We start from the raw sequence: 15,793 nt of genomic DNA, 5'->3' as shown, positions 1-15,793 counted from the left end.
TCCGTCGTCCTTCCCCGCTCCCAGGCGCCCCCGACGCTGGGCGGCGGAGCTGCTGTGGTCCGCAGACCCTGGGAGTCCTCTGCGCCTTCAGTCCGGCACCCCGCGATCCTGCGAATGCTTTGTGACTGGGCAGGCCCAGTGACCGTAGGAAGGCAGTGGGGGACACTGCTGTGTCTTAGCAGAAGCCAAGGCAGTGGCCGAATGACTCATTGTATTCTCCATGACCACACACTGGCAGCAGAAGAAAATAACAATGAAAAAGCCAGTTTTGACTAAGAATGTCCTTGACAAAGCAGCAAAAAAATATGAACATGTGATCGGTTTATTATAGTTATTTAAATGCGTTAATAAGGACTTGCTTTAATTTCTAATATGGTATACATGAATAGATTTAACCCACATAAACGAAAACTCTTTGAGGTTCTCAATAGTTCTGAAGGGTGTAAACAGGTCCTTGGACCAGGAGTGTGACCGCTGCTGGGGGGAAGTCACGGGCTGTCAGGGGCTGAAGGGAGACTGAGGCCCTTTGCAGACACTGTGTTCCCAGCTTGAGAAGTGGTCTTATCTGGAGTAAAGGGGGGAACCACAGCTATGTTTTCTGGGAACCCACTCTCCTTCCAGAGACATTCGCTAGAATACAGATGTGACTGGCCTCTGCTCGCAAGAGAGACAAGACATACAGGCCCGCAGCCCCTCCAAGCTGCCCTCTCCCCGGTGTACTGGATCCAGTGTTGGGGGCAGAGGGGGACACAGGCGTGTTTGTGGCCCAAGTGGAGTAGGCGTAGACATGGATTCCCCTCATGGCCTTTTCCCGTTGCCTCTAAGGTGGCTCTTCCCCCTCCCCAAAGAAGTCACAGTGTAGCAAGTTAGACAGAGGGCAGGGACAGGATCCAGGAGTCCACACCCTAGCCTGGCTTGAGTCAGGATGGAGAGTGGGTACGCTTGTCTCTGTGTGTGCCACTGGGCATGACTGTGTGCTTTGGTCCAGTTCCATGAACTCCCAAGTTCTCCCCAACACCAGTCCTCCTGCATAGGTTGTATCTGGTTTCTCCACTGAGTTGGCACATCTGGGAGAGCTGTTCAAACTGCTTCTCCGATCCTTTGGCAATGGCAGGGCTGCTGTGGGTGAGGCTGAGGTCTGGCACCTCTCTGTTACCTCTGGCACAGGGAAGGGGGGTGTGGAAGGCCAGGAGGGGAGGCAGGTCAGCCTCGAGTGCTACCCCCCCTCTCCCCGAGGAGCCAGTAGGTCCGAACTTTGCCTTTGCCCTGGAGGGAAAAAGAAGAGGCAGTTGGGATGGGGAGTAGCACACCTTACCCACTTACCCTAATGTGGGGAGAGGCTTAGGGGTGGGAGTGGGTTGGCTGCTTAAGAAGGGGTCTGGGGGCGGTGGCGCCTGGGTGGCTCAGTGGGTTAAAGCCTCTGCCTTCGGCTCAGGTCATGATCCCAGGGTCCTGGGATCTGAGCCCCACATCGGGCTCTCCACTCAGCAGGGAGCCTGCTTCCCCCTCTCTCTCTGCCTGCCTCTCTGCCTACTTGAGATCTCTGTCTGTCAAATAAATAAAATCTTAAAAAAAAAAAGAAGGGGTCTGGGGGAGGATAACCAGCCCCCCCTGCCCCGCCCCGGGACTCCAGGGGATGGCAAGGGCAGGGGCTTTCTTCTCTACCTTCATTTCTACATCTCCTCGGAGCTCCAGCTCAAAACCACCAAACTCCTCTAGGACTGCCTTTGTCTCCGAAGACAAGTGGATCTTCAGGGCTGGGAAGAAGAAGGGAGAAGAAGGGAAGGTGGGGGGTGGAGAAATAGGAGCGGGGAGATTGGGAACTGCAGGGCTAGAAGGGCGCTCTCCTTGCTTTCTTTTGGTGGAGAAAGCCTCCGAATTCAGCCCCCCCAACCCCCGCCTCCATTTGGAGTCTGATCATACTGGCCTCTCCCTTAGAATTCTAGACGTATTGTCCAACACTCGGTAGCCACTAGTCACCTGTGACTATTTATATTTAAGTCATTTAAAACTAGGGGTGCCTGGGTGGCTTAGTCAGCTAAGCGTCGGAGTCTTGATTTCAGGTCAAGCCATGATATCTTCATTGTGCGTTCAAGGCCCACACGGGACTCCGCACTGGGCAGGGAGATTAATATAAAAAAATATAACTGGGTCGCCGGAGTGGCTCAGAGACAAAAGTGGCTGCCTTTGTCTCAGGTCATGATGTCAGGGTCCTGGGATTGTGTCCCCACATCATGCTCCCTGCTCAGTGGGGAGTTTGCTTCTCCCTCTCCTTCTGCATCTCCTCCCGCTGGTTCTCTCCCCCGCCCCTTGTGCTCACTCTCCCTCTCTCTCTCTCAAATAAATAAAATCTTTTTTTTTTTTAAGATTTTTTTTTTATTTATTTGACAGAGAGAGATCACAAGTAGGCAGAGAGGCAGGCAGAGAGAGGGGAAGGAAGCAGGCTCCCTGCTGAGCAGAGAGCCCAATGCGGGGCTGGATCCCAGGACCCTGAGATCATGACCTGAGCCGAAGGCAGCGGCTTAACCACTGAGCCACCCAGGCACCCCTCAAATAAATAAAATCTTTAAAAAAATAATTAAGGGGCGCCTGGGTGGCTCAGTGGGTTAAATCCTCTGCCTTCAGCTTGGGTCACGATCCCGGGGTCCTGGGATCGAGCCCCGCGTCCTCAGCAGGAGGCCTGCTTCTCTGCCTACTTGGGATCTCTGTCTGTCAAATAAATAAATAAAATCTTTTTAAAAAATTAAAAAAATAATTAAAACTAAAAATTAAAAATTCAGTGCCTCGGTTGCACTGACCACTTTTTTTTTAAGATTCAGTGATTTGAGAGAGAGAGAGAGAGAGGGTGTGCGCATGAGCATGGGGAGAGGCAGAGAGACCTGACTCTGGTCTCCATCCCACAACCCTGAGATCAGGACCTGAGCTGAAATCTAGAGTCAGACCTTGTTAAGGCCTTGTTAGGAGCATTAAATTGAATGCTCACGAAGCCTTTAAACAGAATCTGGCGCACAGGAAGCACTCTGTTCAGTGGTTGCTGTGACTTGTGTTGAACTCAATACTCATTTTAGGGCTGAGGGAGCAGAGGCCTAAGGGAGGAGATACGCCCCACCTGCGAGGTCAGATCTAGGCTCCTACTCCCAACCTGGTGTCCCCCACACTTCTCTTGAACTTGCCCCTGCTGCTCCTGGACTTGAGTCCTTGGACCATTTCTGAGAACAGGCTCCTTGCAGACTGACCTCGGGGAGGGGCTTTCTCCTCCTGACTGCCCCAGACAGTGCCCAGGGCGTGTCTGCTGAGCCAGAGCCCTCGGGGCTCCCAAGTAGCCCTTCTCCTGCCTTGAGGCTTGGATGGGGTCTGCATGAGGCGCCCCCAGTGGGTGTGGGTCTGGGTCGTCTTAGCACCCCGAGGCCCAGCACTTGGCAGTCAGTAGCACAGGTTTACGGAGCTGACTGGAGTCGAGTCCCGCAGGAGGCAGAAGACAGCCGGGAGCAGACTGGGGCGAGGGAGGGTAGGCACGCACTGGGCGCCTGCTGAGAGGAGCACGCGCTGGCTCTTCCACAGCCCTGAGACAGGGGTCACTTTGCAGATGAACAGCCGAAGCTCAGAAAAGTCGAGTGACAGTTATAACCTGGTCGTCTCATCTGGGTTTCAACATAACTCTGCCACGGTATACGTCTCTGATTCTCATCGTACGGAGGAAACCAGAGGCTGGAGGCAGACTGACTCACAGCTGTGTGCGCTGTGGAGCTGAGATTCCTACCCCAAGGGCTGCCTGAAGCCCTCCAGCACATTCGAGAGGGCTCAGAGGCACGAAGGACAGGCTCCCCTTAGGGAACTGCTGAACACAGCCCAGGAAGACTTCGAAGCACTTGGCAGGACGGGGCTGGTTCTCTGACAGGGCTGGAGGCGATGGGCCCCGCTCGCTTGGAAGCCCCAGCTGGTGCCAGCGCCCTGGGCGGGGTACCTGCCCGAGGGGCTTTCCTCGCCCTGCCCACCCGCGGGGGGGCAGCTGCCTCACCTTCCCCGTTAGACTCCATCCTGGAGGCGGTGTTGACCGTATCTCCGAAGAGACAGTACCGGGGCATCTTCAGCCCGACCACACCGGCGCACACGGGCCCTGCGGGGAGTGCGTGGTGGTTGCTGGGCAGGGCAGAGGCGGGACCGAGGCCCCTGGGGACCAGGAGTGCGCGTGTGACGGGGGCAGCCTGGGGGCAGCCCCGCCGCCGGGGTGGGGGCCTCACCCGTGTGGATGCCGATCCGCAGGCGCAGCTCCTCCTGCGGCCGGTGGCGGATGCGGAAGGAGCGCACGGCGTCCAGCAGCGCCAGCGCCATGCGGGCCACCTCCCGGGCGTGCAGCAGCCCGTTGCGCACGGGGAGCCCGGACACCACCATGTACGCGTCGCCGATGGTCTCCACCTGCGGGGGCCGCCCGGGATGCACGGCCTGAGCGCCGGGCTGGGCCCGGCCCGGTGCCGCCCGCACAGTGTGGGCCCTGTCTGTGTTTCGGCGCCCCGGTCCCCTGCGCCCTGGCGCTGCCTGGTCCCGGGGCTCCGGGCAACAGTCTCGGCCTGGTTTCACGGGCCCCTCTCTGGCGCTCTGCCCTTCCCTGTGCTCTGCCCCGTCCATCACCCCTCACCTTGTACACATCGAAGTTATCTATGACGGCATCGAAGCAAGTGTACAGGTCATTGAGCAGGGTGACCACCTGGAAGGGAAGAGAAGCCAAGGGGGGTAGGGAAGGGCCCCCATCTGGGATCCAGTGGGACCAGTGGATCCAGCAGGCAGGTCCGACGGGGTGGAGCTGCGAGGCCAAGCACGCGGGCCTGGTTTTCACGGGCCGCACCTGCATGGGCGTGCTCTCTGCGGACAGGGCTGTGAAGCCCACGATGTCACTGAAGTAGATAGTCACACTGTCGAAGGCTTCTGCCTCCACCGTCTCCCCACGCTTCAGCTGCTCAGCCACGGAGCTGCGGGGTCAGGGACAGGGCGGGATGTATCAGAGCAAGAGGTGGGGGGGGGGGCGGGAGGGGGAGGGGCGTAGGTGAGGCCTGGCCTGGGCCCTCACTGTGGCAGAATCTGGTAGAGCAGGGCCTCAGCTCGGCGCTTCTCCTCCAGGTAGGCCTGGGTCCGCTCCTCCACCAGCCCCTCCAGGTTGTCCGCGTACTGCTCCATGCGTGACAGCAGGTTGTCCAGGATGTTGCTGCTGTTCTCTCTGCGGCCCGCGGTGGGGGGACGGGGACGCAGTGAGAGACGAGCAACCCGTCGAGCACCCCCAGCCCTGCCGTGCCTGCCCTGGGACTCACCCTTCTCAGGATTCACGCCAGCCCACCCCCCAAATGCGGTGGGATCCCCGGAGAGGGTTGGGGCTGGGAGCATGGCAGGATTGGTGTGCCGGGGGAAAGGGCAGGAGGACAGTTCCATTCATCTCTGAGACCCCAGAGTCCGGTCTGGAGACCTCGGCTCCTTTTTTCATCTTTGTTGAAGACAAGCAGGTTAGAAGGCCGCAGAGGAGGTGGAGAGGGTCAGGGATGGAGCGAGGACAGAGGGTGGGCGCACAGGCCCTCGGAAGGGCAGAGGGGCGTGGGGAGGATATCCTGCGGTAGGGGGGGCCAAGGGCGGGGGTTGGGGCCCCTGTGGAGGGGAGGGAGGCCGGAAGCCTGTCGGTTCTGCTCTGCTGCAGAGAAGGGGCTGGTGGGGGGCGATGTTGGTGGGGGGGGCACAAGAGGTTGGGGACAACGGGACAGCCGACGGGACAGCCGACGGGACAGCTGGGCCAGGCAGCCCTCCCAGAGCGGGGCTGGGGCGGGGGGGGTCGCGAGGGCGGGCTGGGGTGGGGGCGGCAGGGGAAGGTGCCAACCACCTGTTGAACTTGCGCAGCAGCAGGCGAACCTGCTGGAAGGATGGCCGCTCCTGCGGCTCCTCGGCCCAGCACCGCTGCATCAGCTGGCCCAGCTCCTCCGGGCCGCTCTGCAAGGCCAGGGAGGGCCGGAAGGGGGGCTGCTCCCCGCGGGTCACGCGCTCCACGATCTCTGCGCGGTGGGGAACAGGGGCTGAGGGGAGGGTCCCGCCAAGGGCCAGGGAGAGCCTGTGCGGAGGGTAGGGCGGGAGCGGGCCCAGGCGGGGAGGGCATGATGCGGGGTCCCGGGCACAAAGGCGGGTGCAACTGGGGCAGAGCTAGGGGACAGGAGGGGCCTCTCACCTTTGGGGCTGAGGTCCAGACCTTCCACGTGGAAGACGCCGCTCCTTAGGGCAATCTCCTGAAGGATGATCCCGAAGCTGTACACGTCCCCCGCCTGGGAGCCCCGGGCCGGGGGTGAGGCCATTCGCAGGAGCTCAGGGGCTGTCCACAACTTTTCTGCAGGTCAGAGGTCAGGAGTCATGGGCGAAGGGCCTTAAAACTAAGGGGTGGGGGAAGCAAGGTCCTAGAAGATGCGGCTGGAGTGACCTGGAGACATCACACCTAGTGGTACAGAGAACCTCGGGACCCCTGTGTCAGGCTCCCTTTGCACTGGAGGGTGAACTGAACCCGGAATCAGGAAAGGCCTGCCAAGCCCTAGAAAAGCCAGACATCAGGCCTCCTGCTGGGCTGGGCTTGGAAAGTGGCCGGGTAGGGGGGTGGGAGGTCTTAGGGAGAGTTAGGGCTCACTGGCGTAGAGGGTATGGCCTTGCTCTGGTTCTGGGTCCCTGAAGCTTTCCAGCCCAAAATCAGTGATCTTGAGCACGAAGCGCCCGTCTACCACGCAGTTGGATGACTTGAGGTTGCCATGGGAGCATATGGCCCCACTGTGTAGGAACAGCATACCCTGGACAATTTGGGGAGGCAGAGGCCTTGGTATCAGCGGGACCTACAATGAGGCCAGGGGAGAAGCATGCTTGGCCCCTCCCCCACACATCCCACCTTGACGATGTCACTGGTGAGAGAATACCGGAACATCCAGTCTAAGGTGATGCTCTCGTTTTCCAGAATGTCCTGCTGGGCAGTGAGAGTCAGGCATGTACCCTGGGGACTCCAGGGGGTTCGGAGGCCGACTGACACAAACCCGCACAGCAGGACAAAGCCCTGGATTTACTCCAGGGCATCTGCACCCCCCGCCCCCAGCATTGTACAGATTAGACAAAGGTCAGAAAGCAGGAGAAGCTTGCCTGGGGTCATGGCCAGTGGGGGACAGAAGCAGGGCTAAACCCAGATCTGCTGACAGTCCTTGTCCCCTCACCTGCAAACTCCCACGGGGACAGTACTCTGTGAGGATGCAGATGTTGGGGGGGTCGGTGCAGGCACCCACAAACCTGGTCAGGTGTTCATTCTGTACATCCCGCATCTGGATGTGAGAGCCAGTATCAGGAACCCGGCAGGGACCTCGCTCCTCACCAGGGGCCCCCCGCCCCTTCAGGGACCTCCTCAGTCTTCTTAAGACCCTAGTCACTCTGCAGACAAAGTCTAGGACCCTGGTGATTCCCACCCGTGCTCTGAAGAACACCCCCCGGCCCGGAATGTGCTCCCTGCTCACTCTGCCTCCTAACCCCTCCACCCCCCCGGAGCATCCAGCACAGCCCCTCAGGTTTCCTCCACTAGTCTCTTCCCTCCTTTAGGACCCTCTCCCCCGCGCATAATATGCAAGGGTCCATTCCTTTCCTGGGATACCCTGTAGCCCTCCCATGACCTTCCCACGTCCCTGGGACTGTCCCCCAGGCCGCCGCCTCGCTCCCCCACGTTACATGCTTCAGTTCAAACAGCACTTTTCGAGTCAGCTCAATGCGCTTACGATTCACACGTTTCACAGCCACGAGGTTGCCCTGGGCAAGGAATGGAGGATGTCACCAAGATGGCCCTGTGGTGGGGACCGCCCTGCGCCCCGCCCCAAGGTTGGCAGTCTTTCCCCTGGCCCACCTTATAATACGCTGTCCTGGCAAATACTTGGAACTGGCCCTCTGTGGTCAGCAAGGAGCCATAATTGGAACCTCTCTGGAGGGACGAGAGCAGGAGGGGTGGTCCTGCTGCGAGCCCCCCCCCCGCAGCAGCCGTTCTCCGACCCAGTGGCCGGAGCTCTGCTCCCCTTAGCTTGGTGTCAGTCTGCTTCTCACTCCACATCATAAAATCCTTCTCTGGTTTCTTTTTTTTTTTTTTTAAGATTTTATTTATTTATCTAGTTATTTATTTATATTTTTTAAAGGTTTTATTTCTTTATTTGACACAGAGAGAGAGAGAGAGAGAGTGCGCACGTGCAAGTAGGGACAGAAGGAGAGGGAGAAGCAGGCTTTCCACCAAGCAGGGAGCCCGATGTGAGGCTCGAGCCCAGGATCCTGGGATCATGACCTGAACTGAAGGCAGATGCTTAAAGATTGAGCCACCCAGGCGCCCCTTTTCATTTCTTTTTAATACGTATTTTCCCGTACACTGTTTCTGAATCTTGAAAGCCTCCTGTGAAGGATGCTCTGTGGGCATCATTGTGATCTGAGGTCATCTCAGAGGGGCAGTGAGACTCACCCCAGGACACACAGCAAGTGAGGGCTGAGCTGAGACTAGAACCTTGCTGTGGGCCCCAGCCCCCAGGCACTGTCCCCGAGCCCCACGCCCCGCCCTCCCACACCTTCCCCTCACCCCTGCTCTTACCCCACTCAGGGTCAGCCGACTGCCCGCACTCCGGAGATGCCTGTCCAGACTGCTGGGCTGCACGTCCTCCCAGCGCACCCGCCACAGCTCTGAGGCCAGTTCCTTCTCCAGCTGCATCTTCCTGGGGCAGCAGACCCCTCTCTGAACCCACGTCCGACCCCCTGGCTCTGGGCTGGGCAGCCGAGTGGCCCCTCCTCTGAGCCCCGGGACCACCGCAGGTGCTGATGGGGGTGGGGGACAGGGGAGTCCCCTCCTCTGTCAGCTGAGAGCCATGGGGTGTGGGGCAAGTCCTGCTTGCCCCACAGGGACCTTGGGCAGTCACTTCATGTCTCTGAGTCTCATGTCCTTACGTCCAAGTGTCCTGATTTGGGGACTGGTGACCTCGACATTTATTTCAAAGCATTGTTATAAGAACGACAAGAAAACCGCGTGTGGCAGCGCCTGGCACACGGTCTCGGCTCAGCCAGCACTGATCTTCCCTCCCTGCGTCCCTGTCCCTCCGGCGTCAGCATCCGCATTTCATTTCGGCTTCCCATGGGAAGGCGGGAGCGGGGCTCCTTCACTTCCCTCCTCTGCTCTGGGTTCAGCACCCCTGCTCCACACACGGGCCCGCTGCCTCAGGGCCACCACTCCCCGTCAGGTCGGCACATCTGACGAAGGAAACGCCAGCCCCAGGCCAGAACCCACAGGCCTGTGATGCCCAACCGCTCGGCTCTTCCCCGGTCTCCCCGTCCCTTCCAGGCCCTCCTTCTCTCCTCCCTGTGTCCTCCGGCTTTCCAGCCTCCTTCCTTCCTCATCTCCTGTGACCTTCCCTCACTGTCCTGCTCCTCCGCCCCCTTCCCTCCGGTCCCTGCCGCTTCCTCCACTAGTCTCACTCCCCACCCTCATCCCAGACTCACCTGTACACGAAGAAGGAGACGGTCAGAACGCTGAGCAGGGAGAGGCTGCCCGCCAAAGCCAGCACTTCCAGGCTGGAAAAGTGATCTGCACCAGAGTCCAGGTTCCAGCAGGAGAGATTTGGGATAGAGAGCAGGAGGAAGAAACTTCGAATACTTAGTCAGTGAACCAGGAAGATGGATGCAGGGAGAAAAAAGGCGGAATGTCTTCAGAAAACCCGCCGTGTGGGAGAGGGGCACCTGTCCGACTCCTGCAGCAGGGGAAGAGACAGCCCGTCTCCAGAACGGAGGCCTGGAAGGCAGGAGGCAGTCACCTTGGTTGCAAGCTGGGTCCTCATTGTCAAAGCCGCATTCCGGGGTGTCGGGAGGAGGGTGCCCCAGGGCCCAGTTCAGTTTGCGCCCCGGCACAGCCACGAGCTCCTGGGAAGTCCCGTTGTAGTTCAGCACAACCTGCGGGAGGGCAGCAGAGGAGGCCTGGGGTGCCGCCTCCTGTCCCGGGGAGCAGGGCTGCCTCCCAGCCACCCCAAGTGGGCTTTCTAAGAAAACTGCATGCAGGACCCCAACTTGACATTCAGGGAGTTTATAACCTTGGGCGGAAGCACCTAGGAAACAGGAAGAGGCAATGTGCTCAGTCCACACGCCCAGGCCTGCCGCACGTGTCCCTTCGCCAGGAAGTCTTCCCTGGACGCTCTGCTCCTCAGGGCTGTGGCCCCAGTGCCTGCCTCTCCCCACTGAACGTGGGAGCCATATGGCCCCCCGGTCAGCCTGTCTCTGGGGGATGGGGTCCTGCCTGTCTGAGGAGACATGGACTTCCTGAGGGGAGGGCCTTGCACCCTCCTCACACATGGGGTTCCCCAAGGGCAATGCCTATGGGTCCCTGCCATTCTGGTTGCTCCCCTGGACTGGAGCTGGGTCTCTTATCCAGGGCTCTCCCAAAGTGCCGGCTGAGCAGAAATGCCCTGGCGCAGCTGCGGGGGAAGGCCAGAGGGCAAGAGGTCAGTGCCAGCTGGCACCGTCTTCCGGGGCACAGTCTTACCCTGAAAGTGCCCGTCTCAGGGTGCATATCCCAGAGGGAGAAGTCGGTCTCCCGATCCCCATTGCTGTCCACGTGCAGGTCTCCTGCCACACCTGGGGGGAGAGGGCTGTGAGGAGAGAGCGCCAGCCCAGCACTCCCGGCAGGGTCTCTAGTCCTCAGTCCTCTTCGCCTCGCCCTCCCAACACACGAAACGGTAGCAGCGTGTTCACAACGCGTGTAAGGACAAAAGGGACATATGTATCAGCAGTAGGAATGACTGAAGTTGCGTACTTAGGAGGACTGTTTTTTAAGATGTTATGTATGTCTTTGGGAGAGAGAAAGCGAGAGACAGCGTGAGCGGAGGGGGAGGAGAGAGAAGCAGACTCCCCACTGAGCACGGAGCCCTGGCTGGATCCTCAGGGCCTGGTAACCCAGGCTGAGCCACCCAGGCGCCCCACTGAGGAGGCCTTCTTGAGGGAGCTGGGGAAGTGGGGAAGGAGGCCCACGGGAAGCTGCGGAGCTTCCTTATGTAAGGGAGGGAAGGACAGGCAGGGGTGAGTGACCCCTCCTCCACCCCGCATCTCATGGCCTCCTGTGTGGGGCGCCCAAAGGTAGCCTATCTCTGTCACCTCAAGCCCCTGACCTCGGAAGCTCCGGTTCCACATCCGCTGGGTGACGGCCTCCCCATCCATGACAGTTCCCCCGTGTGCCAGAGTCTCCGTCACTGCCTGGACGTAGAGCAGGAGCCCGTCGTGGAAGGCTGCTGGGATGGTGTTCACCTGCGGCGGTGAGCAGACTTGGCTGGGGTGGGAGGTACAAGGGGTGCCGAGTGGGGCATCGTGGAGGAGGAGGAGAGGGAGGGTCCTGGGAGCTCGGAGGAGGACAAGAGAAAACACCCCACAGGACAGAGATTTTTCTACTTCAAAGACACCTCTACCGATCCCTCTGCTTCTGAATCCTGCTAGGCAGGTGGGGCAGGACATGTCACCTCATTTTACTGCGAGGACCTGAGTTTCAGAGGCTGAACAACTTGTCAGCGTCCCTCTTGGTCATCACGAGAACATGGGAACTGGGGGAAGGGAAGCGTGGGGGGCCTGGGCATGCGAGACGGCTAAGAGGACCGGCAGGCTGAGGGCAGAGGGCAGGGGTGGGCGTGGGGGTGCGGGCTGGATGTCCACGCTGGAAGGTCCCAGGACCCCTCCTACCAGGCCGTCCTCCATCGTGAAGTTGAACTGCTCACGGGCCAAGTGTTTTAGCCGCTGCAGGAATTCCAAGTACTCAGGATTACCGGGCTCTTTGTACGTGATGATCTTGGCAGCCTGAGGAAGGGGTGAGTGGAGCGGGGGTGCTGGGAGCCGATCCAGTCCTCCCAGGACCCTGGGGCCCACCTCCCCCAGTGCATCTCTGCTTAGCTCAAGGTCAAAGCAGGTGGGCTCCGTGTCACGTGTGAGTGTGAGCAGGGGACCCCGGGGGACAACTTCTTGAGCTCTGCTGGTCTGTGCTGTTGGAACGCTCTCCCACCCCAGGCGCATTGGCTCATCTTTTTAGCCTCCCGGCTCTGAAGTCTCCTCGCCCTCCACCCACCCCTCACCGCCTCCCGCCCTTCCTCACCTGCCTCCCTGAGCAATCAGGAGCCTCTTTTCCGGAATCCCTTCAGACCCTGAGGAACCCAGTGCCCAGAAACTGGGTGCCACCAGCTCCAAGTCCCACTGCCCGGGCTTACAGCCTCGACACTCACCTGAAAGGCCCGGTGGGCACTGATATCCTGCCCATCCCCCCTCTCCCAGGGCCTGTGGGGAGCAAGGCCGTGTGCTCCTTGCAGGCTTTGTCCAAAGAGGTCCAGGTGGAAGAAGGCGTAGTCCTCCCCGCTTAGCCCAGCTTCCAGGGCCAAAAGCATCAGGGTTCTGAAGGCGTCGGGGGAGCTGCATATGTAGATAACTGGGGAGGAAGGCGGTGGTCAGAGAGAGAAGCCTGGCTCCGGGCGCGGAGCGGGAAGGAGGAACTCAGGGAAGGAAGTTCGCCGACTCCAGGCCAGTCCAGGCCGAGGCCGAAGGAAGGTGGAGAGGGCTGGGAGGAGTCGTGGGCGGGCGTGAGGGAAGGAGCTGAGGCCAGGAGAGCCGGCATAGCGGAGCCGAAGGTGGGGAAGGCGCGTGAACCCGGGAGGGAGAGGAGGCGCGGCCGGCTGGAAGGGGGCTGGAAGGGGGCTGGAAGCGCAGAGGGAGTGTGGAGGAGAACTTGGAGGGGAAAGGCTCGGGGGGCGGCCGGAACCGGAGGAGCAAAGGAGGGCTGGGCACGAAGCCGGGGACCCACGAAGGTCAGGTGGCCGCCAGCACTTTCGGCTGGCGGGGAGGGAGCGGCGCGCGGGCGGGGGCGCGTGGGCGCGCGGGACCGTGGCGAGCGCGGGCGGAGGAAGAGGGAGGAGCGGAGCCTCCGGCCCAGGCTGCGGGGGAGCCGGGGAAGACCGGCCCGCGCCGCGCCCCTCACCTCGGCCTCTGCGCCTCACGGTCCGCAGCAGCAGGGCATAGTGGTCAAGGTCGCCCTCGGCGAACTCCAGGTGGTCCACGGTGATGTTGAGGCGGTCGCGCACGCGCATGTACAGCCCCTCCACCACGAAGAAGCAGGGCTGGTCGTCGCCGGGCCGGTAGGCGTAGAGCACCAGCGCCCGGCGCTCCCAGCCCAGCCGTCGGTGCAGCGCCGCCACCAAGTCGCCCAGCTTGGCGTGGCTGGGCCCGGCGCGCGTGGTCAGCGCGTACTCGTCCTTGGCCCCGAAGCCCAGCGCGGGGGCGCCGGCGGTCAGCAGCGGCACCCGCCAGTGCGCCGTGAAGCGCCCCACCGGGGCGGCCGCGTACACGCAGCCGGGGCCCAGGAACACCGCGGGGCTGTGCTCCCACTTGAGGTCCACCGCGGCCAGGGGCGCGGCGGTGTCGGAGCAGACGCCCCTCGCGTCCTCGCTGCTGCCCAGCACGGTGCGCACCGTCCAGCCGGGCAGCAGGTCGGGCCGCGCTCGCACCCCGGCCAGGGCCAGCTCCACGGCCGGGCCCACGCGCGCCCACGACCACGGGTACGAGGTGTTGGCCAGCGGCAGCACCACGGCCACCGTCAGGTTGCCCGCGTGGCCGCCCGGGAGCCACGGCAGCAGCGGCAGCGGGAGCAGGAGCAGGAGGGCTCCGGCGGGGCGGCCGGGACGCAGCATGGCTTCGGCGCGCGGCTCGGCGGGCGGGCGCTGCCCCTCTGGCCTCTTCGGGGCCCTGCGGCTCAGCGGCCCGTCGCGGGCATCGGGCTGGGCACGCCGCCCCTCCCGCTGCGTGGCTCGGCGGCGGCGGCGCGAGGGGCGCGTGGCGGGCGCGGCGGGGCAGGTGGGCGCCGGCAGCGGAGCGCGGGGCCCCGGAGGACGAGCGCGGGCGACCGCGCGCGGGCGCGTGTGTGTCCGGAGGAGCCGGCGTTCGGGGGAGAAGGATGCGCGAGGGCGCGAGGGAGGGGAGGGGAGTGTTGGTGCGCGCGCGTGAGCGCCTGGCCCGGGAGGGTGCGAGCAGGGGCGTCCGGCCGTCCGGGGGGAACGGGGGAGGTCCCGAGCCGGGCTCCGAGCCCTTCCTCCCGCCGCTTCCCCTCCCAGACTCGGCAACTGGCGCTTTAACCCCTTCGTCCCCGCCCCGAAGTCGCGGACAGGCCCGCGCCCCAGCCCGCGCGCTCTCCCCCGAGACCCTCCGCGCCTTCCTCTTCCGAGAGCGGCGCCCGCACAAGAGGCTTCCGCGCTGGGATCGCGAGCGGGACCAGGGACGCGTGTGGGGCCCGCGGGGGCCCTTTTGCGCCCCACCTCGTCCCTCCCCCTACCTGGTTCCGCTGGGGGAAGAGAGCGGGTGTGGGATCTTGGCACGGAGAGGTGCGGTGGACGGAAGTGTGTGCGTCTGCGGGGGGACGGGAGGGCGCGGGGCTCTGGACGGGCGTTAAAGTAGGTGAGCCCAGGGTCCCCGCGACCCAGTCCCTGCAGGACCGCCCCGCCCCCACCTTCCAGACTGAGCGGATTCTTGGCGAAAATGGACCCAGTGGAAGGGCGGAGTTAACCCTTTAGTTCCCAAACGGTTATAGGAGGGGGAGGAGAACGCGCGGTGGCTGGAGTGGGGAGAAGGGTGGTGACCTCGGGGCCGCTCCCGGAAGGTGAGGGTGAGTTTGCTGCGGGTCGGGGGGTTGTTCAGATGGGATTTGCGGTGACGGTGGGAGATGGTGTTGGCAAGGAGCGGTGGAGGCGTCCACTGGGGAGAGGGGCGGGGCGGGGGGGCGGCCGGTGACCGCCAGCCGCAGCCCCGCGCTGTGGCATCAGCCTGCCCTCTCGTGGCCAGCGGGGGTCACTGACGCAGCTGCGCCGCCGCGCTCTCCGACCCCGCGCCCGGGCTGAACCCGACCCCTGAGAACTCTCCCGCCGCAAAACGACCTGCGGCGCCCGCGGAACGCTCAGGGCCTGAGGGTCCATGTGCACCTCGATGTGCCTCGGAGGAGCCCTGCTCGGGGCGAAGAGCCGCCCTGTAATCTGACTGAGGACCGCAAGGAAGGAAGGTGAATTGCTGGGAGGCTCAGATGGGACTTCGCTTGCTTTGGGGGCAGGAAAATCTCCAAAGAGACAGAATTCGGCAGAAGCGGAATGATGACGTTTTCTGTGCAGAAGGAGCAGAATACTGAATTACATTTCCTATATCAGGAATTTTGGGAGAATTTTAGGACCATTTTTTCCTTACGGTCTAGAACAAATAGCCCTGGGAGCAACGACAGACGGCAGGAATGCTTCGTTTTTGACTTCATTGCCTACACTCAGCCCTCAGTAGGTGAGGGGGGCCAGTAAGCAGAGGGTGGGACTCTTCTTCTTTCTCTCTTTTCTTTATGAAGATTTATTTATTTATTAGAGACTGAGAAAGAGAATGGGGCAGGAGGGGCGGAGGGAGACGGAGAACCTCCAGCAGATTCCCCACTGAGCACCAAGCCCCTCACAGGGCTCAACCCCAGGACCACCAGATCATGACCTGAGCTGAAATCAAGAGTCCATGCTTGGGGCGCCTGGGTGGCTCAGTCGTTAAGCAGCTGCCTTCAGCTCAGGTCATGATCGCGGGGTCCTGGAAGCAAGCCTTGCATTAGGCTCCCCACTCAGCGGGAAGCTTGCTTCTCCCTCTCCTACTCCCCCTGCTTGTGCTCCCTCTCTCGCTGTGTCTCTCTCTGTCAAAAAAAAAAAATAAATTAAATCTTTAAAAAAAAAAAAAAAGAGTCCATGCTCAACCAGCTGAG

The 15,793-nt window shown here is 61.7% G+C and overlaps 1 protein-coding gene across 2 annotated transcripts; it reads right to left on the bottom strand.

Annotated features, from left to right (window-relative positions):
* Positions 1-304: 304 nt before the first annotated feature.
* NPR1 (natriuretic peptide receptor 1) lies at positions 305-14,635 on the bottom strand. Of its 2 annotated transcripts, none has more exons than XM_045983174.1 (22): positions 13,007-14,635; positions 12,261-12,460; positions 11,728-11,841; positions 11,166-11,301; positions 10,544-10,635; positions 9,822-9,957; positions 9,511-9,595; positions 8,612-8,732; positions 7,889-7,963; positions 7,717-7,794; positions 7,215-7,319; positions 6,899-6,973; positions 6,647-6,803; positions 6,200-6,355; positions 5,861-6,029; positions 5,066-5,212; positions 4,844-4,967; positions 4,637-4,705; positions 4,242-4,416; positions 4,019-4,117; positions 1,666-1,757; positions 305-1,266 (listed from the first exon to the last, which is right to left on the bottom strand). In XM_045983174.1, exons 1-22 carry the CDS (start codon positions 13,713-13,715, stop codon positions 1,204-1,206), a joined length of 3,177 nt encoding a protein of 1,058 aa, XP_045839130.1. In that variant the 5' UTR covers positions 13,716-14,635; the 3' UTR covers positions 305-1,203. The 2 variants fall into 2 exon arrangements, with proteins under 2 accessions (XP_045839130.1, XP_045839129.1); XM_045983173.1 differs by having other exon boundaries at positions 6,899-6,970; positions 13,007-14,538.
* Positions 14,636-15,793: the final 1,158 nt, after the last annotated feature.

The sequence above is a fragment of the Meles meles genome, chromosome 17, assembly GCF_922984935.1.
Source record: "Meles meles chromosome 17, mMelMel3.1 paternal haplotype, whole genome shotgun sequence".
In the NCBI taxonomy this organism is placed as follows: Eukaryota; Metazoa; Chordata; class Mammalia; order Carnivora; family Mustelidae; genus Meles; species Meles meles.
Note: the sequence above shows the minus strand (reverse complement) of the source record. Positions and strands in the feature narration are given on the sequence as shown.

Excerpts from the sequence above, each read along its gene's own strand:
- NPR1 (XM_045983174.1), bottom strand. The coding sequence starts at position 13,715 with ATGCTGCGTCCCGGCCGCCCCGCCGGAGCCCTCCTGCTCCTGCTCCCG. Across the intron at positions 9,958-10,543 it reads CTGAGACGGGCACTTTCAGG|GTTGTGCTGAACTACAACGG; the intron begins GTAAGACTGTGC and ends GCCCTCCCGCAG. Across the intron at positions 8,733-9,510 it reads GTCTCCTTCTTCGTGTACAG|GAAGATGCAGCTGGAGAAGG; the intron begins GTGAGTCTGGGA and ends CTGCTGCCCCAG.